A 24,739-nucleotide genomic window follows, 5' to 3' on the forward strand; every position below is an offset into this window, starting at 1 on the left:
TCTCTTTGCAATCATGTTCCCCAAGGCCGCCCACCGAGCCTGAGCCGCATTGCAGTCATTGGGCTCCCATACATTCAGCACACAACGACGCACCTCCGGCAGCAGAGCGACCCCGGTGACTCGTCTGATAATATCATGCACCCGGCGCCAGTATTCCGCCACCTCGCGGCATTCCCATAGGATATGGAGAAAGGTAGCACTGAGCCCGCAGCCACGCTTACAGAGTCCGTCGTCTGAAAACCCCATCGAGACCAGGCGGGGGCCCGTCACATATACACGATGGAGAATCTTAAGCTGGACCAGGCGGAGACGGGCCGGGATGGCCACCTCCTTAGGGGATGACAGTGCAGTCTGCCAGTCCTCATCGTCCAGCTCCACCCCATCTCCCGTCCATGCCTCCCGAAGACGCACCAAGAGGTCAGCCCGATTGTTTATCAATTTTTTGTAAATCAGGGAGATAGTACTGTCGGGGACGTGACCATTGAGTATGCGGTCCTCGAGAGGCGAAGAAGAAGGGACCGTGGTCCCCTCCCCAAAGACCGAAAGCAGGGCGTGCCGAACCTGTGCATAACGGAAGAACTCTCTGTCACTAAGCTCATACTCGCGCTGAAGCGCCGCGAAGGATTTAACCGCACCTTTAACCCACAGGTCCCCCACTCTGCTGATGCCGATCGTATCCCAGCGCTCGAAGCCTTTCGTTGTCCAGAGGCTTCCCAAGCGGTCTGAGTCGAATAGAGGAGTGGCGCACGTTAAACGCTCACTCCAGCCCATCGCTACGTTAGCCGCCTTCCATACACGGACCGCAATCCTGGTAGGGCCCGTAAGGGCCCTACCAGCAGACCGCGAGTAAAGCGCTCTGTTATAGTTACCGCCGGGGAGCAGGAACTTATCCATCTCATATGTCGGGTTCGAACCAGGAGCGTACGTAGCATGATTAATGGCAGACAGCTGGGAGGCCCAATAGTACCGTCTAATATTAGGAAGCGCGATGCCCCCGTCATACCAGGAAAGAGTCAGCTTGGCCAAAGCGATACGCGATCGCCCGTCCCAAACCAGTCTCCTCTGCAAACTCTCCACCTCCCTAAAGTAGGCCGCAGGAATGACATCAAAGGAGTTCTGGAGTGCATAAAGGAATCTGGGAAGGGACATCATTTTAAACAGCGCCGCGCGACCAAGCGGAGACAAGGGCAGCTTACACCACCGCGCCGTATCTGCCCTCAAACGCCGGAGCGGAGACAGGAGATTCTGCTCATAGCGGACCGCCGGATCCAACGAAACGTACACCCCCAGGTATTTAAAGCCGGACTGAGATATTTGGAGCGGAAGCCGAGGTGGCAAGAGAGGAAGACCACCAGAGATAGGATACACACAAGATTTGGACCAGTTAATTATCAGACCCGAGTTTTTCCCGAAGGAAGTAAGGACATCAAAGAGAACATTGAGCGACTTCCGCGGTGAGGTGAGATACAAGAGAATATCATCCGCGTACAATGAAACCCGATCCTCGAAGCCCGGGGCCCACCGGAGCCCTCTAATCGAGGGCTCCCAACGGAGCCAGGCAGCGAGTGGTTCCAGGGCGAGAGCAAAGAGCAGCGGGGACAACGGGCACCCCTGCCTAGTTCCCCTCCCGAGAGCGAAAGGCCGAGAAACCCGCCCATTGACAACCACCTGAGCCATTGGTCCAGCATAAAGGAGCTTCACCCAGCTAAGGAACCCCTCCCCAAAACCAAACTTCGCCAAGACGGCCTAAAGAAATGGCCATTCAATGGTATCAAAGGCCATCGTGGCGTCTAGGGAAACCAATATGGCCGGTTCAGCGAAGTACTCAGCCCTAGCGAGGACGCCGTGCAGACGCCGTAAATTGAGAGCGGTATTACGATGTGGGATGAATCCACATTGATCCGGATGTATCAAGTCACATATAACGCTCAGCAGGCGATTTGCGAGGACCTTAGCAAGGGTTTTGGGTTCGGCATTTAGCAGGGAAATAGGCCTATAGGAGGCACAGCGGTCACGTGGCTTACCCTCCTTGGGAATCACCACTATAGTAGCCAGACGCTGGTCGTCAGGAAGGGAACCCCTCTCGAGCGATTCCTGAAACATATGACGGAGGAAAGGCGCGATTTTATCCGGGCGCAACTTATATAGTTCAATCGGCAGACCGTTGGGGCCCATAGCCTTGCCCGAGCGGAGGGAGCGAATCGCAGTAGCTATCTCTTCGACAGACAAAGGGGCATCCATCAGCTCGCGGTCCTCGACGGATAAGCCGGGCAGGGCAATATCCCGAAGCAGAAGACGAGAGTCGTCCTCATCTCTATCAGACACCGGGGAGTACACTGCACGGAGGTGGTCAGCAAAACACTCAACAATCTCACCAGGCTCAGTCACACACACTCCATCCGACACCCGAAGCTCCGGGACCACACGATTCACTCTCTCCTTCTTGTCCAACCAGGCAATCAGCTTACCCGCCTTGTCTCCGGCGTCATACAACCTACCCTGCTGCTCCCTATACATAGTCTTGGCAGCATCAGTGACGAGAGACTTATATTCAAACTGCTTCAGGCTGAGGGCATGCAGCCCATCCGGGGTGACGCCCGCCTCCAAGGCTGCCTCCAGCCCAGATATTTCAGTCTCCAGCGTCACAACCGCCTCTCTCTTAACCCTCTTGGCCTCCACTATCTGGGACAGGGCATGCCCGCGGAGCACTGCTTTGAAAGCTTCCCACAGGGACACCGAGGACAACACCGACCCGTCATTCTCAGAAAAATATTGATCAATCGACTTAATCAGGCTATCACGGATCTTGGGGTCTCGCAGGTACCAAGGGTTAATAGGAGCGATCCGCCCAGCGGACCGCGACCCGGTGTCAAAAAGCAACCACAGTGGGGAATGATCAGAAATACCCCTGGCCAGGTGTTTGACCTCTCGAATCCGAGTAGCCTGGGCCACGGGCATAAGGAAATAATCCAGTCGGGCGAGACTCCCATGGGCCCCAGAGTGAAAGGTGTACTGACACTGTGTCGGATGCATTAACCTCCAACAGTCCACCAGACTGAAGGTCTCCAGGAGCCCGCCCAGCCACGCCTGGGCAGCAGGGAGGGCCCTGGGCGGATGACGGTCCAGGTCACCCGAGACAACCGAATTAAAGTCCCCACCCATAAGCAAAAGACTGTCAGGAAGCCCAAGCAACATCCGACCCAAGTCTGAGAAGGTGGAGTTCTGGAGGCCCGGGGGAACATAGACCGAGATCAAGGAAAGGGACTGCCCCTCCCACCTCCCAGTCAGAGCCACATAGCGCCCTCTATCGTCTGGGACCACCCTGGTGATCTCCAACGGAAGTGAAACTCGCAAGAGAATGCCCACCCCTCTCGAACCAGTGGTGAAACCAGAGTGGGCCACAAGTCGATATCCCCCCTGTTCATAGCCCGACAAACATTGCCAACCAGATGCGTCTCCTGTAAGAACACCACATCAGGAGTCAGACGACGCAGATATTGCAGCACAACACCCCGTTTGATACGGTCCCCCAATCCATTGACGTTCCAAGACATCAATCTCAACCCGTCCCCCCCCATCCCCTCCAGTAGATCAAGGGCCCCCTAGCAAAGAGCTCAACACCCAAGGATGAACCATAGCCAATACTTCGCCTTGAAAACAAAAAACACAAATCCAAACAACCCCACCCACCCACCAACCCCCCCCCCCAACTCCAACACCCCCCACCCTGCACCCCTGCGGTCCAAAAAACCACCCCAACTTGCAGTGTGCCTATCGCCCTACAAACCCCATTCTACGAAAAGACCCCGGAGGAGGGAAGGGACCCGTCCCCGCCCGCTCCCCACACACAACATAGTGAAACAAAATGCACAAAAGAAGTAGAACCCAGCCGAACAGTACAACCTGGCAGAGTCCGGGACCATAAGTCACTCCAAAGGAGACCCGCCACCCTCGGTACCGGCAGAGGGCCCAGTCCGGTCACCCCGGTCCGGCAGCGAATCCAGCCAGTCACTCACAGTCGCAGGAGAGTCAAAAAAGGTAGTCCGATCTTCATGTTCCACTCGGAGCCTTGCAGGATAAAGCATAGAGTACTTGAGACCGAGGTCCCGGAGACGCCGCTTCACCCCCTGGAAGCCCATCCGCTGTTTCTGGACAAGTTGGGGGAAGTCCGGGAAAAAGTTAATGGACGAGTTCTCATGTCGGACCGGGCCATGGACCCGTGAGGCCTGCAGAATCGCGTCTCGGTCTCTGTAATGGAAAAGTCTCGCAACGATAGGCCTCGGGGGGGCACCCGGTCGCGGCCGGCCACCTGGGACTCGATGGGCCCGCTCCACAGCGAAAAACTTACTCAGGCCAGCGGGAGCAAGATGTTCGAGGATGAGCTCCTCGACCAGGAGATCAACCGGGCGGTTATCGGAGGTCTCCGGAACGCCTATGACGCGGATGTTATTGCGGCGGGCCCGTCCCTCGAAGTCTTCCAGCCGCCGGGCCATCAGATCATTGGCCGACTTGAGATCGCCGAGAGTGGCCTGCAGGTCCGACACGTCCGTACCAAGGGAGGACGTCCGCACATCCAGCGATTGAACCCTCTCGTTAGTCTTAGAGAGATCCGCCCGGATTAGCGTAATGTCAATGGCCACCGTGTCGATTTTACGGGCCAAGGCCTCGTACTGCGTAGCGATGGTCTCTCTGATGCCCTTAATGGCACCCATGATGTCCTGCAGGGACAGATTCGGAGAAACGGACGGGCCACCACTGGTGTCCTCCGGGGGGACAGTGGCCGTCCCGGGGGATCCTTTACCCTGAGTGTAGCGGTCCATGTTGTTCGTCCGGACCGGTCCCCCACGTAGGGATGTTTTGGTCTTACGCCTCTCGGGGTCCCCCTTGCCTCCCATGAGAACCTCGATCGCCGAAGGGGACCACCGAGGAAGCGTCAAGGTGGCACAGGCCAGGCAGACGCGTGTCGCACCACAGGCCGCAATATGGCGGAGCGAAGGGACCCCCGTCAATGAGCACGCTGGCAGCAGACGAAGCCACCGGCATCAAGCGAAGGCAAAATGAGAGCCCAGTCGCACCAAGCAAGTCCACAGTCCAGCCCCTCAAAGACCAAAAGTGAAACCGAAAGTGATGTGACGGCCACTGGCACAGCCCCGCTGCCGTTGTTGTTCAACTACGCCCCGGCTCCACAGATCACCCTCGCATCGGGCACAGCCGTCGGGTGGGCCTCAAAAGTTCAAACCACCATAACTCCGGATTGCCAGGTCCGATTTGATTTCCGAAAGGAGTTTAGTGTTCAGCCAGCATTCGTCTCCCAGATTCCATCAACCAAGTCTGGATAGAGTCAGGATAAATTCCGAGGAGCAGCGAGGGTCCGGGGAGCCCTGTGCTCACGCGACCATCTTGGATGCGCGCTAGGCTCCTCCTCTATTTTTTTTTCTTTATTGAATATTTCTACATCTAGCATAGTTATTTTGGACATAGCCATGTCTTCATCAAGCGCTCTTTCCCTTTCAAAGATGGCCGCCACGCATTTGGTCCGCTCTCACTGTTCATAACCCATTAACACACACAGCAGCACTCTTCCGCATCTTCCTGAACACTCGGGTGATGCTCGTTTAACGCCTAACCAAGGTAACTTTCTTTAACAAACATCAGATTGGCTGTAAATCTTTGGAATTTGGGTTTGTTTTAACCTTTGGTTCATATTTTCAACCCGTGTGTATTTTATCCTTTTGGAGCACTTTTCGGCGTTTTTCGTGACTAAGAGTTATCACAACGATTTAAGTTATCCAGATTGGCGCATTTGGGTCTATCTTCAATTTCTAACTTGTCTAAACTTTCACAGCCAAGGGTTTAGTTTCTTTTACTGGTGACGGTTGCAACGTTCTTTTCGGCTTTCATACTTTTAACGCACATTAATTGTTTCTCCACGCATTATGGACTTATCAGCGGTTTCACACCACTTGTTAACACTATTAATCGTTTTTTCTAGTCAATTACGGGGTACGCCACATTGACTCCTATTTCTTTCTTAGGATTCCTCCTGACGAAGGGTCAATACCCGAAATGCATTGGGGATTTTCCTTTGTTATCGTTTGAAACAACATGTGATATATCAAATTAAGCACAAAGTATGCTCTATTGTGATTAAACCAACATGATTTAAACCTCATTGGTGTTACAACATTTTGAATTTGGTAACTTCGTTACCCATCAGCGCTGTGCTCAAAGAGGGACACTACCCTTGACGGGTTAGTGCAACGTTCATTGGCACTTTAGCATTAAACATGTGAAGCTAAAGCGCGGCATGCCGTGAATGCTACAAAAGTAAATAAATGGAAAAGAAAGGCAGGCGGCTGCCATGTTTAAAGCTAAAGCGACTACAAGCTGCAAAGAGTGCGCAAGCACAAAGGACAAAGCAATCAGAGAAAGATACTGCAATAGGCCAATAGCCCAGGGGAGGAGTAAGACATGAGAAGGTGGGACGTATACCCACAAGAAACCATAGAGAAGAAAGCTTTTTTGAAATGACACACACTTTAACCAATCGGCAGCGAGGGCGTGGCAAAAGCCTGTAGAAGTGGATACAGCATGGCTTGCAGAGCAGCCCGTGCGCGATGATACGCTCAGCCCAAACAGGTGATGATTGAGGGTTGTGGGGACTTTACCTCCTGCGACCCAGAAGGTACAACAAATAGAAAAGCCATCGAGAGCACAGAGGACAGCACAAGGTGTATTACTGGTGTGTAGAGGGATGTTTGGTAAGATGGCACTGATCATCTCATGATGAAGACTGGCCCTCACTCTGCTTACCTGATTCTTGGTCCTTCCGTCCCTGTACCTCCCGTGCAGTGATGGCCTTGTACAAGTGCTGTAGGTTGGTGGTAAAAGTCATCCCTTCTCCTGAGCTGCACACCTCTGGGAGACCCTGTTAGGAGGAAATAGAAGTGGTGAGAATAATTGCCCACGCTGGTACAGGTCAAAGTATGCTAAGCTGGCTTGTGGCTCCAACATTCCACTGGCAGTGCCTAAGGCTTGAGCCAACTCTGCCTTGCATAGCATCTTCTGCCTGCATCCAGGCAGCCATTTTTATTGTATCCACAATCAACTAACACAGAATAGGAGCCAGCAGGAAGCAGACATTGTGGTGGTTGATCAGGAGTATGCGGCGGCTTTGCTCTGGTTTGGTGCAGTGGTGGTTCTAAGCTTTCAGGTTTGACCACAACATGCTGCATACTGACCATGTTGTGTCAGTGCAAGAAGCCTAGGCCTTCAAAGCAGTGTCTGAGGACCATACTATTGGAAGGGAGTGACTCCTCCTCATTGTGTTGCCTAAATGACAACATCCTCTACAAGATCATCATCGACTAGGGCGCAAACTAGGCAGGAGGCGCTCAATGAACCAAAAACACAAAAGGCACAAGTGTATTAGGGACTGGACCAGGGAGGGAAGGCACAAAGCTGAGAATGGAAAGCTTGAGCCACAGAGTAAGGACTGGCACCTCCCTAGTCCACAGCTCGGCTCTTCACTCCATACATACACATGTCTAGCCCCCACTCATATCAACAAAGGTCAGAAGCCCCACGGGTTCAGAAGAAAAGACTGCAATAAGCAAACAAACCGATCTGGGAGGAAGGCGTTGAGGGCACTGGTCACACAGCATCAAGTCATGGCAAAAACATTAACAATCGCTAAATGTCCACACCAAACACAAAGCCCAAGAAACATTCCTGAAGAGCCAGCGCCCCAACAGGCTCCCAGGGAAAGGCCCAGAAACAGATCACAGACCCCAGCATCTGTGGAATCCCTGGATCAGAATCTCCTGTCATATATGATTTGCTTCAGAAAGCTCTGCTTGAAATGTGGTCCCCCATGGCCAGTATTTGGGTGCTTCCCAGTGGGGTTTCTTGTAGAGCTAGCTTAGCAGCCAGCGCGATGTTTAGTTTCCTAGTTACAGAGGCAGCGGTCTATGTGAACCCCGAGTCTGAGAGGCTATGACCTCACAGGCACAAGGATGGTCAAATGAGTCTCAGAGGTTCTGAGATCACAGGCATAAGACCGGTAAACTGATCCATTAGATTCAGTGACCAGACAGAGGGAAGATGTAAGTGTTCAGGGACTGTTGGGGGACTCTAGGACTTCACTGAGACCTAGGTAAGTTCTCAATAACTCAAGAAGATCAGCAACCAGAAGGGTGGTCCATCCACAGGGTGGCACATCCTATAAAGACAACTCCCTACACAGACCATCATCCCACAGAATGAATAAAGCACACTGCAGGAAGCAGTCTCTAAAGGGTGAAATACTCAAAGGGATTGGACATCCTTCATAGACAAATACCCTACATAGCGGATTGCTTTTCCTGCCTGGGACCTTGGCTGGGAAATCTAGTGAGGCTCGACCTGCCATAAATACCACAAGGTGACCATCACTGAGTTTCTGCCCGTGGAAGCCTGCTGTTACCCCACCTCTAAACCAGGCCAGCATGCTCAAGTTTGGTGGCAGAAGTGAACCAGTCCACCCGTAGGTCACTCGCTCCATCATACTCCACATGACTCCCTTCGTCAGCTGTGTTGAAACGCTTCAGTTTTTATGCCACATCATGATCCTGTATAAGACGTGAGATGTTTTTATGTCTGGCACAGCAAGACTTATTCCTGAACTATGCAAATAAACTTAAGTAAGAATTAAACTTCAGACAACCTGCTGGAGCTCGACTAGATAAGCATGAGGTAAGTCCCAGGTCTACCAAATGCACGTCTGATCTGCTGAATCAATCTTTACGCCAAAACTCTTTACTTCTCCATGACTTGGGATTACCGTAGACAGCACACTGAGGAGGGCGCGACATGCAAAAGGTTTAACAAGTATACTTTTGAAAAGGCAATGAAACTACAGTATCTGAAAAGGAGTCCGATTGGTAGCGGTGGGGTCAGATCAAATTAAAGTTCAATCGGCCAGAAGGTCTAGACTGAGTCTACAGACATTCTGTACCCTCAAGCAACGAGAGATGGTCTGCAAGGACGTCTTAAATAGTTTGTTGATATATACTTTTTTAAATCCCCTCACACAACCATACACCATAACCTTAGGAATAAATATATATAATAATTTTTCAACCCAATGAGGTCAGTATACTCGAGTCACAATATCATTGTAAGACATGCCAATGAAGCTGTGTTATATCTAAGGTTTTCTACCTTACATCTTCCCTGTTTCTCGGCCTCTGCTGCTCAGCCAGTGTGAATGGTATGGGTATAATGTTGGTGTGGATGGTGAAGTCATTGGAACGGTGGATTGCTGTGAGGTGGAGCGTCCGTTGGATCCTGGTGGGGCCTTTTCTAGGTCTTTACTGGAAAACGTACTTAACATCTAAGAACAATAAACCTCTTCCTCTACAACCTAACCACGTCTACTGGAACTCCGTCCTACGATACAACAAGCTGCTTATAAAGAGATGGTGAAATCTCCTGCAAACGGGTGACGGTGAACAAGGAACCCCCATTCTTAGCAGAAAAAACAGGCAGAACTGGTGCCATCAAGAAATTCAGCCACGGCATACGTTCTTTTCATCTCCAAACAGTAAAGCAGAGACCTCTTTTTCCAATAACTTGAATGAATGTCTTACTAAAAGGTTTACTATCTTCGCATTGGGATGTGCCAAATCACCGTTTGGAAGGGGTGTGCGGTGGGAGCCCTTCCAAGTTGTGATTCAGTATCACGTATCAACGATAAGCCACTGAAAAGTTACTCATTCCCAAGCTGGGATGCTGACCTGTTTGCAAGAGGGAAGCGGTCCTCTTTGGTAAAAAGTTCGGGGGGAGTAGTTACCGAGTCAGTGGACCAGTCCCAACTCTCAACAAAACATTTCAAAAAGTAGTTTTTTTTTTAAGCACCTCAGGTTCGCTTAAGAAAAATCGAGCTGTTTTAAAAAAAAAAAGGTTTTTTTTCTTACTCAAAAGCAGTCGCAGGCATGGTGGTCTGCTGGCCCTTAAGGCCACCATAACTGATTGTGACCAAACATAGTGAGCCACAAGTTGCAACCGGTTTAATGAACACTCATTAGACAGGGTGGTCTGCAGCTCACAACAAGTCCTTATTTTGTGAACTGACCTATTAGTACATCAGACGATCCGCAACATCTGAATTGAAATTGATTTGCAACAAGTTGGAGAACGTTTTTTGACTTGACTCTTAGTACATCTGGCTCAAAGGGTCAAGAATGAGCTAGTAATTCGGATTAAAATAGGATGTGTGCCCATTCAGTGCCATACTGACAAAACCCATATGATTCTTGTATGTTCGGGGGATTTAGAAGCATTACCTCAGCGTGGCTGTAGTAGTGGAAACAATAGCCATACACAATCCTACACCAATGCCACCAAGTTATGCCAGTCTCCGCTGTGATGCCTGGCAACTTACACTGGAATTCTTCAATAGTTCCTCAGCTCTGCAACATGTACATTTTCTGTCTCAGTTGGAATGCTAAATGTATACTATCCCACAGAGCACAGCTCTTTTGTTTCGGGTTTGCTACATTCTCCCTTCTACAGCCCTGTGCATTTTATGCTCACAGGTTACACAGAGATGCTCCGGACACCCACGTCTGTGATTCACAGATCATTGTCCTTTTGCTAATAAACATTTTTAGACTTCTAAGTTGGCGTTAGCTCAGATTTCTTTCACAGGTACCATGATGCACAGTGTGGAAGAGTACAGACAGGTATAAAGTGCTGTGTTCTTTACTAGCATTACCTAGAAGAAGGTCCAGGTACCCATGCAGGCCTTCTTTCTGTGCCTCACATCCTATTCTTAGCTCCTCACAGTCTGGACTCTGATCACAATGTCCAGCTTCTGACATACAGAAGACTGTTCTCTCTGTTCTTCCACAACTGGTGTTGATTGCTGGTTTTCTTGCAACCACGTTTTACTAAACAGTTATGAGTGGACCTTTGCCACCACATATAGTAAATAATATGAAGGATAAAATCTTATTGTCGATAAGGCCTATATGAAGTTTGAGCTGTGTGTGGTTCATGTCTCGTGGGTTTAATGACCCAGCAAAAAACACAATCACTCATCAAGCAGACAATGAAAAAACAGAACAAGCAAATCAAATAAAGATAAAACAACCCCACTTTCTCCCAAACACCAGATCCCAGAAATGAACTCCGTCATTGACACTTAATCGCCAACATCTTTAAAGATACATGGACATCTTGGCCACACCTTTAACCTATCTAATAAGTTAGCTCCTAACAAAAGGGAAACTTATGAGGAACACTCCCACTTTAGAACTACCGGCTCACCTCTATTCTAGATCGTTGCTCTTGACGAGGCCACTCATAACTATTAGCCCTGCATCAGCTGACTGACCGCACTCAGGACCCGTAGGAGACCAGCACCAATTCAAGGCTCAGCTCGTCACTCACAGCCATCTCAAACGACTACAGCCTACTCACTTGCAGAGTGGTGGAGAAAGCGGGCATGGCCTCTGAAGACCTCTCAGCAATCTCAGAGTGGAACTTACTGGAGGTACCAGGAGGTCTGGTTGGCCCCCAAGGACCCTCTGTATTCAAGGGGACTTCATCCCTAACTAGTAGTGTGCCAGAAGGTACATTTGCAGAGAGGTGGAAAGAGGGAACATGGCCTCCGACCACCTCTCAGCAATTTCGCTGGATGGGACTTACTGGAGGTAACAGGAGGGGTTTCTGGCCTCCATTGCCACCCTCCCCACTTCCCTGGGACATTTTTGTCCCCAGGGACCCCATTACTCAGGCCGGATCTTTTTTTTATTTTTAACTGAAAGGGAGAGGGACAGAGCCGACCCCTCCCGGGCCAATTTTGGCCCTGGGGACCCCATCCCCTGGGGCCACACCTAGTTTTTTTTTTTTTAAAGTAATAAATAATGGGAGGGTGTTCTACGCAGCCACCCTCCTGGGCCGATTTCTGCCCCGAGGACCAGCGTCTAGTGTAGCTGACATGGTCCCACTTAGGGCACCCACTTTCTAGTGTTGGGGACTGCGGGGGAGCCTCAAGGCCCCTGTGGTCCCTGCCAGCTACCCGCCTCCTGCAGGAGCCAGCATTGCTTTGACACAGAGGGAGCTGCTAATATGCAGAGTCCTCTGTGTTAAATCAATTGTGCTCCATTTTTAGCAAGCAAGAGAAGAATGCTCTGGCTTGCTCAAAGCGGAGCACAGTTTGCTATGGCTTGCGGGAGCGGGAAAGATCCTGCCAAGCCATAGCAAACAGCTATGTTCTGTGGGTGGGCACCTCGGGACATAGCAGGAGCCGGCCCCTGCCCACTTTCCTTAATTTTTTACTCTTTTTGTGGGACTCTGATTCAAGCTGAGTCCCAAGATGGCTGCCAACCTTACCTGGTTAAAGTGTTAGCAGCCAATCAAATTTCAGTAGGATCCATGCGTCCACTGCAAGGACTTGCATCCCCAGATTGAATATCTCTGAAACTAGAGGACGGATTTACACCAAATCGCAAAAAGCACGCTTTCAGGACCAACATCTAGATTTCTGCCAAATTATGGTGTAATGCCATTCAGCGGTTCGGGCTGTAGTTGTTTTAAAAAAACAGAAAACATTCCATAAACATAACATGGGGAAAACGTGCTTTGGGACCCCCTTTTTCAACAGCAGCTGAACCAGAAAGGGGAAGTTTTCATGAAGATTCGTCAAGCGACACCAAAGTTATTGGCAAAACAAAAAACTCTTTTCCTCCAATTATTTCAGATTTCAGCCCAGGTGGGCTCCTTGGGGCCTTGAATCACTTACAGAGGGAGGCCACGCAGTCCCCTTCTCATTATGGAATACGGCCCCGAGAGTGGATTCCCAGGGCATATAATTAATTAATGCGACCCAGCCACAATTTTGTTTTACTGATCCCTAGTTAGTCCCGTGGGATCATGGCATTTTTTTGCTGATTGTTTTTAGCCCGTGGGTGGTGTGGTAAATATTTTATTACCTGTACTATTTTTTATGCGGTAAAGTCTAGTAAGAATAACTCAGTAAAAATAAGAGGCAGAATCCGTGGTATTAGAGGTTCTGAAAAGGCTTTATTCCTCTATAAAGGAATTATGGTTCGAACCATAGGCATCAAATTCCATCACCACGAGGGTTCAGGAAGGGAAGGCAATACATTATTGACAAGTAAAGATATTTATATGAAAAGCATTACATTAAGACAGATGCAGGAGGCGTAACAGCTGATAATACAGATAATAATACACATACGTAATGAAAAAAAGCGTACATATAGGCGTAACTAGAAACGTCATTAAACATGATGTCACAAGTGGGTGGATCCATAAGCGAATCCTGCAATGTCAGCAGAAAATACTTGGCAGAGATGCGTGCGCAGCCGCATGACGTGTGATTGACGTGCAACTAGAGGGTGAAGGGGACTTGACATTTAGCTCTACATGTGGAGACAGAAGTCTGAGGGGTCATGTCAACCTAATCCCAAATCATATCTAATATCTTATGTTTAAAGAACTGTATTATCCAAAAGGAAAGGTCTCTCGGATGGAATCTATTCTATACTGACTGTTAGTGCGTGTACAAGCGTCTAAGTGTCTACATGAGATGCGAGGGGGCAGGAATCCTCCATAGTAACAGGGGCTATGAATTATATGTATGAGGACAGTGAGGCCTGGCCCTTTGCTCGGTAGCTGGAAGAATGTTTACCTAAACTACTAGACAGGAATGCATCGGATGAGGAGCGGAGCAGATAATCTTGAAGGTGAAATACAGTTTTTGGCAGGCAACAGGCCGGATCAGGCACCGTTAGCCGCGCAGGGAGTAGGACAAAGTTCATGGATATAGATGCGGGCTCGGACTGGAGCTTTCAGAGGCAGAAGGCAGACTTCAGGGCCTACTCGCCTGAGCTGTAAAACGTGGTAAGTGAACCACATAAAGTCGGTGGCCTTTCATACTTAGGAATGGAATATCTGACCCATTCATGGCGGATCTGAAAGAGGACATGTTGACGGTGGACGCACATGTATTTGCGTCTTCATAACTGGAACTGGAGGGAACATACATGTACTTGTAGCATGCACATGGAGCCGTTGGGGTCTAAGATAGGGGACATAACTGATTATAAAATTCATATTTCCTCATTCCCTCCTTGTCCCCTACGGACCCTCAGGAGATATCGATCTTCATCAATCAATCGATCTGTTCATATAGCATCATTTGTTCTTCTTTCTTCTTCCGGGATCTTGAACGAAAACTTGAAGGCGGGATACACGATGTGGCACACAGACCACAAATCGCTGGCCCACATTGTAGACATAAGCAGCAACTGAATAGTATGAGAAAGCCAATACCTAGGAAGGATAGGATCCTCCATCCCCAGGCTGACAACACGCTCCAGAACCAACCGGACCAAGTCCAGGTGCCTGGACTCTGGTGTATCTGGCTTATAATCTTATGAAGGCGAGTTATGGCTTTATATACGGACGGCAAATTTTCTGGTATGAAAACACAGCAACTTGATCCGATGACCCTACAAGCTCCGCCCCTATCGGCCAGGATGACGTCAAGGACAAGACGATTTTGAAGCACAACAATCCGCATCGCAGACTGCTCCTCTGTTAAGTTGCCTAGGGCGGAAGTAGTTTCATTCACTACTGCTTCAAGGGTTCTAGTTAATCTACGTATCAGCTTACTATTAGTGACCGTACCTATATAGGGAAAGAAACCTTTATTGAAATCTGTGTATTGCTCCCATGCCGTTTCAGTGTAATCGACAATCGGGAGATCTCTCTGCTGTCTATTGTGTACTAAATGAGTGTTTCTGTGATAATCAGGAGGGGCTAGGAAAACAGGTGGCAGAAGGAATGCTATGTAACAGGTACCATCCCAATCTAGAGGTAAACGTATATATGCAGTCTGGCCACATATGAAGTAGGAATGACGGGAAGCTCTAAATGTAGACTTGCCTTGATCACTGAATTTTACTACAGTGGTACATTTACTATGGCCCATGTGTATGGAACCATTCTTACTTACACATAATTCACCTTTAACTGGAAATACTGACATAGCGGGCAAGATTGGTGTAGCTTCGGATTCAACATTCAGAATCATGAGGTTAAGTGTAAAGTTACCTAATCCATATACTTCATTTTCTAGATCAGTTCCTGTTCTTTTGGGAAGTCCCTCCTTGTTAGGGTAGCAGACTTTAAGCAAAACTAGGTTCAGGTTTCCCCATACCCAGTTGTCTTGATAAACTATGGAATTTGAATCTAGGGAATTAATCAAACTAAACCATGCTCCACAGGAGCCATTGTGTGTGAACGGATACGGAAAGAGAGGCAAAACTCCCTTATAGTTCTGATAGGGAGGGAGTCGGCCACATATCCAACAATTGGTAGCATTGCTGGTCTGATGGGAATGATGTAACATACTAATAAAAGTGTTGTTGCGCAGCGCAAATCTATAAGACAACTCATGCGGAGGTAGTTCGCTAAAAGAATGTTCAGCAGTAGCATTGTAAGCACGCTTAGAAATAGGGTAATACATATGTAGCAATACACTAGAAATGATGATCAGAAGACTTAGAAAAAACAAAATTAATAATGTCATTATGCAGTGACTACGAAGCGATTTACAGTACGCATGTTTTTTAAGCTGTATCTGTCTATTTCTCTCTCTATTTCGGTCTAGAGGATACATGTCAGAGACAAATTCAACCGATTCACCTTGGAGAGGACTTAAACAATCAAATTGTCTGACTTGCTAGACCTTAGTTTCAGTTTATAGAGTTCGTTCTTCGTTTGTTCAACCAAGGGGAGCTTTGAGTCTGTCTGTGAGGGAATGCAGGGCTGAGTGTTCACATCGGACGGTAGTCCATAAAATTTCTTGATATGGCTCGAATGCAACCACCCTTTACGTCCCTCAATCTTCACGGCTGTCCTTGTAGTCAGCAGGACGAGCTTGGGCGACTGCCACCTAGGCTCCAGCTGGGTCTTCCGGTCAAAATTCCTCACAAGAACCAGGTCACCTGGAACCACGTCATGGGGCTTCACCTCAGTGTTATCGGGAAAAGCTGCAGCTACCTGTGAACGACAAGATTGTAGTGCAGACATCAAGGAAGCCAAGTAATCTGTCAGCATATTACAGTGATTTTACGAGGTATAGGCGTCCCCCACATATTTGGTGGTCTACCGAAGATCACCTCATACGGGGATAGCCCTGTTCGAGAATGTGCTACCATTCTCATGTAAAAGAGCGCAACTGGCAAGGCTACTATCCAATCGACACCTTTTTCTCTACATACTTTGGACAATCTAATTTTCAGAGTTTGATTATGGCGTTCCACGAGACCTGCTGCCTCGGGATGTCGGACACAGTGGAATTTCCATTGGTAACCTAACAGAAGTGAAACGTGTTTCATTAGTTCGGATGAGAATGGCTGGCCGTTATCTGAGTATACAACACGTGGTAAACCGTATCGTGGGAAGAATTCTCGAACTAACTGTTTGGCAGTAGTCGGGGCAGTGTAGGCTTCTGTCCAACGGGAAAGAGCACAGACAACTACGAGAACATATTTGAATCCTCGACATCGTTCCATCTGGATATAATCCATCTGGAGGACTTCAAAAGGGTGATCGGGAGGTTGAAATCCACCCTGCTCTACGGGAATGCTTTTACCTGGATTAAACTGACAACATATCATACAGGTACGGACTTTCTGTTTGGCTGCTGCTCGCAAGTGTTTGTTGAACCAAATGTGTTGAATGCTGTCTAGCATAGCTTTTTCTCCTAGGTGTGCTGGACTATGTATTGTGTTAATGATGACTTGAACCATGGAGTCGGGAAGAAACCATATAGATTTTCCCTTCGTCATCCATCCTTGATCCGTTTGGATCCCTCCTAATTCAGTCCATTTCTTTATTTCTTCTGGTGTAGCATGTGTCTGTATGTCAATTACATCAAGGGCGGGATCCTTAACTGTCATGCAATGTGTTGGTGTCGGAACTATTGTCTTTGTCGTGTCAGTTGTATGAGTCTGATTCTGAGCAGTCTGTTTAGCTGTTCTGTCAGCTAGGTCGTTACCCTGAGAAATGATGTCGGTAACTTTTGTATGAGCTTTGCATTTCATAATCGATATTGCAGTAGGTAGATGAATTGCGTCTAATAAAGCTTGAATGAGGGGTCCGTGTTGGATGTGGGTACCGTGAGAAGTTAAATAACCTCTCTCTCGCCACAGTACGCCGAAGTCATGGACGACTCCGAATGCATAACGTGAATCTGTGTATATGTTGACTTTCTTATTTTTGGCTTGAATACAGGCTTGTGTCAGAGCGATGAGCTCTGCTGCTTGAGCTGACAGAGTGTTAATACAATTTGTTTCAACGACTTCAGTGTCTGTTGTGACTGCGTAAGCGGCCACTAACTCTCCTGTACTTGTTCTCATACATGAACCATCTACATACAATGTTAGGTCCGGATCTGATAAGGGAATGTCTGTCAAGTCTTGTCTGGGTTTCGTCGTGATAGTAATGACTTCAATACAATCATGTGCTAATGGATCTGTTCCGTTTACTGGCAAAAGTGTGGCAGGATTTAATGTATTACAACGTCTGATTTCTATGTGTGGCTGAAACAATGTTAATTCATAACCAGTGAGTCTTGCTATAGTCAAGTGTTGTGTTTGTGTGCGGTTCAAGAGAACCTCCACTGCGTGTGGTACTTGTACTGTCAATTGATGTCCTAATACTATGGAATCGCTTTGTCTGATTGCTAAAGCTGTTGCTGCCACTGATTTCAGGCACGCAGGAAGAGCCTGAGCTACGGGATCTAATGTACTGGAAAAATAAGCACATGGTTTGTGTGATCCTGCTTGTTCCTGAGTGAGTACTGACAAGGCAGTACCTTCGCGTTCTGTAACAAATAGTGTAAAAGGCTTACTGTAACATGGTGTTGCTAAAACAGGTGCTTGACATAAAGCTTTCTTTAAGCTTTCAAAGGTTTGCGTATGTTCTTGGGTCCAAGGGAGGACTGTCGATGTGGCTGCCTCCTGTGTTGTCAACTGAATGAGTGGTTTTGCTAGAAATGCATATTGAGGGATCCACTGCCTACAGTATGAAGTGAGACCTATAAAAGCCCGCACCTCCTTTTGTGTCTTAGGTGGTGACATGTTAGCAATTAACTGGATGCGGTCGGGTGTAAGCTGTCTTCCCTCCTTGGACAGCAAGTGCCCAAGGTAAACAACTTGCTGGACACAGAATTGCAGCTTAGAAGGGGACACCTTGTGCCCCTTGTCGGCCAGAAATTGTAAAACCGTCAGTGACGCTTTTTCACATTCAGGTTCGCTTCGGGCGGTGATCAGCAGATCATCGACATATTGAAGCAAGGCAGTGTTAACTGGCATGTGGATACTGTCAAGTTCTCGTTTCAGTGCTTGGCTATAGATGCTGGGGCTTTCTGTGAATCCTTGAGGTGCGCGTGTGAATTTAAAACTTCGTCCATTTAAACTGAATCCGAACAAATATTGACTTTCCGGATCTATTGGGACGCTAAAGAAAGCATTCTTGAGATCAATTACAGTAAAGAACGTTGCTTCTGAATCAATGGCTGTTAATAATGAAGAGATATCTGGGACCACAGGGTATTGTGGTACAATACATTTATTTAATTCGCGCAGATCAATAACTAATCGATATACTGGGGATGCCTTTGGATCCGTTCTTTTAAGAATCGGAATTATCGGTGAATTACATACATTGGAGTCGGTTTCCACAACCACTCCTTGTGCAATGAGCTCGTCAATGATTTGCAGTAAAGCCACAACAGCATCTGGTGGTAACTTGTATTGTCGCATTCGTGGTAGTACTACCCCTGTTTTTAGTGTGACTCGATATGGTGTAATGTTCATGCAACCAACATCAGTGGGGCCTTGTGCCCATAAATGTGTAGGTAAATTCTGCAGCCGGTGATCCATGTCTCTGGACACGTAGTGACCTTTGAAGTCACGTAAAAATAATCGTACTCCTTCCGGAGAACAACATATTATAGCTCCTAGAGCTTTCAATGTTTTTATACCTAACAAGTTTTCTGGACATGATTTAGTAAGCAATAAATCTGTAGTTCGTGTCAATGGACCAACCGTAAGTGGAAGGGGTTGCGATACTTCATTAATGATAGGCTTTCCTGAGAATCCAAGGGAAATATTCTGTGAGCCTGAGAGGGGTGCCCCTGGAACTTCACTGCGTCGTATAGTTGTTCTGCTTGCCCCTGTATCAAGTAAAAACTTTCTGTCTTCCCCTAATAGTTCACTATGTACATAAGGTCCCTCTTGATCTACAGGAACCTCGATAAGGGGTAAACCAACCTCCCTCTCTAGGCTATTTCATGTGTATCGCTGATAATCGGGATAATCAGTTTGTGCATACTGGTACATCTGCTGTGTCGTTGCTTGTGTGGCAGCAATAGGCTGCTGCTGTGGTGTTGCTACGGTCTGTTGTGGAGCTGCCTGTTGCGGAGCTGGCCTAGATTGTGCATGCTGAGGGATTTGTTGTTGATTCTGATCCTGTCTAGGTGGACGTGGTCTTTCCTGGGTTTTACCCGTGGCGATATTATGTTTCAGAACTGCACAATCGTGTATATAATGACCTTGTTGTTTACAATAGTTGCATGTCCCTTTCACCGGACCTGCGGAATCACCCTTTTTATGACCATCAGCTGGAACTGACTGAGCCACAAGCATTTTCATTTTCGTGTCTTTCATACGTCTTTGTTCATGTTCTTGTTCTTCTCTAATTCTATTGTGGTGATATTGTAACATCTGTAACATCTGTGACGGGGTGTTACCTTGCCAGGTACTCTCGAAATTCAATACTCTATTCTTAACTTGCGGTAGGGAATTTTCAACTAATTTTGTCACAAACAGATGTGGATATGACTCGCTACTTGCTTTTATGCCACTATTTATACCAAAACATTTTTCAAATCTGGAATAGAAATCACTAGTGTCTTCATCTTGCTTTTGCTTACAGGCTGAGATTGCACCCCAGTCCTCCTTTTTCGTAGTTAATAAACGTGGCAATACCTGCACTAGTAATCCTGGTAGTGCTGTAGTCTTTTCCCCAAGCCCTGATCCTGCAGCTCGGGCCTTTTCTTCGTTTTCTAATGCTGTCCAATCTATCTTTTGGTCTCCCACCTCCCATTCCTTTTCTTTGAGTTTCTCGTAAATACCGGCAGGCATTAATACTTTTAATATTTTCATAATGTCGGGGTAGGTATACTCTCCCATGAGTAACATGTCTTTTATCTCACGGTGGAAGCCTGCTGGATCCTTGTCATGGCTGGGTACTACTTTCTTCATTTCTAATAATTCAATTTTAGTTATGGGCGTGTACACAAACACGCGTTTAAAATTATTGTCTTCACCTCTTATTGGGTGTACTTCGCGTAAGGGATTCTGTCTATCTATGTGATACATTTTTCTTCCCATAGTGGGAACTGGAACATGTTCTGGGCATACGAAAACTATATACTGGTTTCTAAATTCTAGAATTTCTTTAATTAAATCAGTACCTGAACCTCTCCATTTATTCGTGAGTAATTCTGTCAATATGTCAGGTAGGGGTCCAGGATCGGAGTGTTGGCTTTTATATAATATAAGGAGGTGTTGAATCATGTATATACCAGCTAAACGCTGTTCGTATGGGGCAAGGTTCAAAAACGTGTGTGCTAGTGCATCATCACTGTATTTGCCGGGACTGTCAGCCCATTGTACTGCTGACCTGGCCAATTCTTGTTCATCCATGGAATCGAGCATATGGTGCCCCCTTCGGTCTCGGAGTAATTTATCAGCAGCTTGAAATAGGTGTTCAGGAGACCTTGTATTTAACATAGCGGCTTGAAAATTTCTGTTACATTCTGGACGTATCGGATGTATCGGATCATTAAAGCATCTGGTATTATTAAAAGATCTTCCTTTACCTACATAAGCCATCGTTTCTAATTGTCCTGTAGGCATTTCTGATTCTTCCTCCTCCTCTCCTTCTGATTCAGTTTTGTCTGCCTCTAATCTGTCCTTATGTATTCGTTCTACATCTTTGCGGATCTTTCGGCACATAACTACTATACATGTCTGTTTATCATGTTTCCCTTCTGATATATTCTGACCCCATCTGGTAAGTACTTGCATTTCCTTCTGCTCTACCTCAGGCCTGTCTTGGTTTCTGATCACGCAGTTTATGAAGAAACGTAACAGTTGTCTCTGTACATCCACTTTCTGGTATTCCATGGCTTCGTCAATACTTTCAGGGCCTCGCCCTGATTGGACAAAGTGATATATATTGTCTAAATGTGCCACCATTCCTGGTAGCGTCGCTAAATACCTTGAAGCTCGTCGTATACGTAGTGATGACAGCAGCATACCGTCCCGTCTACCGGGCACAGGATCATATCTACAATCCACTAGATGCTCTTTAAACATGTCGGAAGTTGCTAGTTGGGGTGTACGTTCGTACGCTAAATCTCTAAGGGATAATTTATTTCCTCGGGGTGGCGTGGCAAAAATGTCTGTCGTTCCTCCTGTCGCACCGTCTGAGGTGCTAGGCACAAAAGGATTTGTTGGATGTAAGATAGAAACTGCAGATGTAGGGAAAGCGGTAGAAACAGATGGACCTGCGGGAATGTGCGTAGGAGTTTGTTGTTGCGGGGATACAGACGGATGATCTTGGCGTTGAGCACCATCGGTGGGCGGTGTGTGTGGCGGAACATTAGCATATTCAGGAGCTACATCATCTAAATAGGAAGAAAGGAAAACATCTTTTGCTGTTTTGGGATGTGCTTTTATCGGGAGTAATGGAGGTGTCAAGCCTTTCGGTATTTCCGGGGTGGCCTGAGGTAACCCTTCGGCCAGAAGAGGATACATACCATTCATAAGAGTGTTTCGTTGTCTGTCTACTTGTTCTGTTTTTACTCGGGTACCTTCCTCAATTAATAAATTTTCTCGGGCTTTACTCGAATTCTCCCTACTTTTCTCTTCCTGTCTGAGCGCTTTTTCTGTACGTCTATATGATTCTTTACGCCATAATTCAATAGCATCTTTCTGTGACTGTCTGGCTTTATTTTTCCATAATACTTCTTCTACTCTCATGATGCAATCTGCATCCCAGGTCCCAGCTGCGGGCCACCTCTGACTTTCTGGTAGATCTTTGGTATAGTCCACCCATAAATCAAGAAATAAGACGGCATCTAGGCCATGTTTATGATACATAAAGTACCCTGGAGTGTCCCTAGGTGGAATGGGAACAGCTTCTTCGAGTACCCCCTTTCTGGTTTTGATCTGTCTTAATTTTGAAAAGAGCGGCATTTTTAGACCTTATTACTTAATCTTGAACACACTTAATACAATAAACACAATAATGAACAATCATTCACACCACAATATGTAGAACGTATTAAAACATTTAACATTTAACGAACGATGATAACTAATAGAAAACTAATTACTGACATAATACTAACACTGGATAATACTGAATTATATGCAAGACATACTAGATATACTGCTAAACAGTACATATACACTGCTGAAACAGTGCAGACCGGATTTGTGTACCCAAACCCGTCTTGACCGGCACAACCTATGTGCACGTCTAAATGCCTCCCCTGCAACGGTACTCACCGGGTAGCACGGAACGGAAGGCCTCGGAACTGAACTGAACTGGACCGGACTGGACTCGACTCGACTCGGAACTTCGGAACCTGGTGGGCCTCTGTATACCTCGGATCTTGCTCTCTCAGCTAGGCTCTGGTCGGGATACTTCGCACTTCTCACCGCCTCGTCTGGGTGTTGATCGCAGCCTCAGTCACCCCCGCTCGGCCGGAGGGAGATACAGGAAATCCTGCGGGTACGCGTTGTTGTCCGTCCAGCTGTGGCAGGAGACCGGGCCTGCAACGCACCTCCGGCGCGTGAGATGAGAAAGTGTCCCTATTCGGGCGCCAATTTATGTGGTAAATATTTTATTACCTGTACTATTTTTTATGCGGTAAAGTCTAGTAAGAATAACTCAGTAAAAATAAGAGGCAGAATCCGTGGTATTAGAGGTTCTGAAAAGGCTTTATTCCTCTATAAAGGAATTATCGTTCGAACCATAGGCATCAAATTCCATCACCACGAGGGTTCAGGAAGGGAAGGCAATACATTATTGACAAGTAAAGATATTTATATGAAAAGCATTACATTAAGACAGATGCAGGAGGCGTAACAGCTGATAATACAGATAATAATACACATACGTAATGAAAAAAAGCGTACATATAGGCGTAACTAGAAACGTCATTAAACATGATGTCACAAGTGGGTGGATCCATAAGCGAATCCTGCAATGTCAGCAGAAAATACTTGGCAGAGATGCGTGCGCAGCCGCATGACGTGTGATTGACGTGCAACTAGAGGGTGAAGGGGACTTGACATTTAGCTCTACATGTGGAGACAGAAGTCTGAGGGGTCATGTCAACCTAATCCCAAATCATATCTAATATCTTATGTTTAAAGAACTGTATTATCCAAAAGGAAAGGTCTCTCGGACGGAATCTATTCTATACTGACTGTTAGTGCGTGTACAAGCGTCTAAGTGTCTACATGAGATGCGAGGGGGCAGGAATCCTCCATAGTAACAGGGGCTATGAATTATTTGTATGAGGACAGTGAGGCCTGGCCCTTTGCTCGGTAGCTGGAAGAATGTTTACCTAAACTACTAGACAGGAATGCATCGGATGAGGAGCGGAGCAGATAATCTTGAAGGTGAAATACAGTTTTTGGCAGGCAACAGGCCGGATCAGGCACCGTTAGCCGCGCAGGGAGTAGGACAAAGTTCATGGATACAGATGCGGGCTCGGACTGGAGCTTTCAGAGGCAGAAGGCAGACTTCAGGGCCTACTCGCCTGAGCTGTAAAACGTGGAAAGTGAACCACATAAAGTCGGTGGCCTTTCATACTTAGGAATGGAATATCTGACCCATTCATGGCGGATCTGAAAGAGGACATGTTGACGGTGGACGCACATGTATTTGCGTCTTCATAACTGGAACTGGAGGGAACATACATGTACTTGTAGCATGCACATGGAGCCGTTGGGGTCTAAGATAGGGGACATAACTGATTATAAAATTCATATTTCCTCAGTGGGGTGGTGGAGGGGTCCCTTTGGGTCTCTCCCCCGCTACCCCCTCTCCGGGCCTAGGGGGTAGGGTATCCCTATCCTGACCTCTTTTTTTAACTTCAGGACTGAGGACTGAGTTCCTGAGTTCTGTAATGGCTGGCAGCAACATTTTTGTTATGTTGCTGGCAGCCAATCAGAGCACTGACTCCCGCTGGAGTGAGATGGTTCAAGTGAAATAAAGCTTCCTGGGTCAATCAGAATGCTCCATTTTTAAAGTAGCACTGACTCCCGCTGGAGTGAGATGGTTCAAGTGAAATGAAGCTTCCTGGGCCAATCAGAATGCTCCATTTTTAAAGTGGCACTACATGGCAGTCTCTCGAGTTTCTTGAGGACCCAACCATCAAGATATTCAATTATTTTTTACCCTTCATTTCTCAAAAACTACTGAACGGATTTAAACCAAATCACAAAAAGCACAATCTGTGTACCAAGATCTAGCTTCCTGCCAAATTTGGTGTAATTCCGTTCAGCAGTGTTTGCGGTAGAGCTTCGTAAAGAAGTCTATGGAAACTGCATGCAAATTTTGCATTAATGAC

At 47.2% G+C, this 24,739-nt stretch overlaps 1 protein-coding gene across 7 annotated transcripts in view; it reads right to left on the reverse strand.

Annotated features, from left to right (window-relative positions):
* NHEJ1 (non-homologous end joining factor 1) overlaps positions 1 to 24,739 on the reverse strand; it is a 1,170,625-nt gene that overhangs the window by 279,337 nt on the left and 866,549 nt on the right. For all 7 annotated transcript variants that reach the window (XM_085650083.1, XM_085650079.1, XM_085650082.1 and 4 more), the window contains one exon: positions 6,814 to 6,928. In XM_085650083.1, coding sequence (XP_085506209.1) covers positions 6,814 to 6,928 — 115 coding nt within the window. The remainder of the gene's footprint in view (positions 1 to 6,813; positions 6,929 to 24,739) is intronic.

Source organism: Triturus cristatus, chromosome 3_2 (genome assembly GCF_964204655.1).
Source record: "Triturus cristatus chromosome 3_2, aTriCri1.1, whole genome shotgun sequence".
Classification (NCBI taxonomy): Eukaryota; Metazoa; Chordata; class Amphibia; order Caudata; family Salamandridae; genus Triturus; species Triturus cristatus.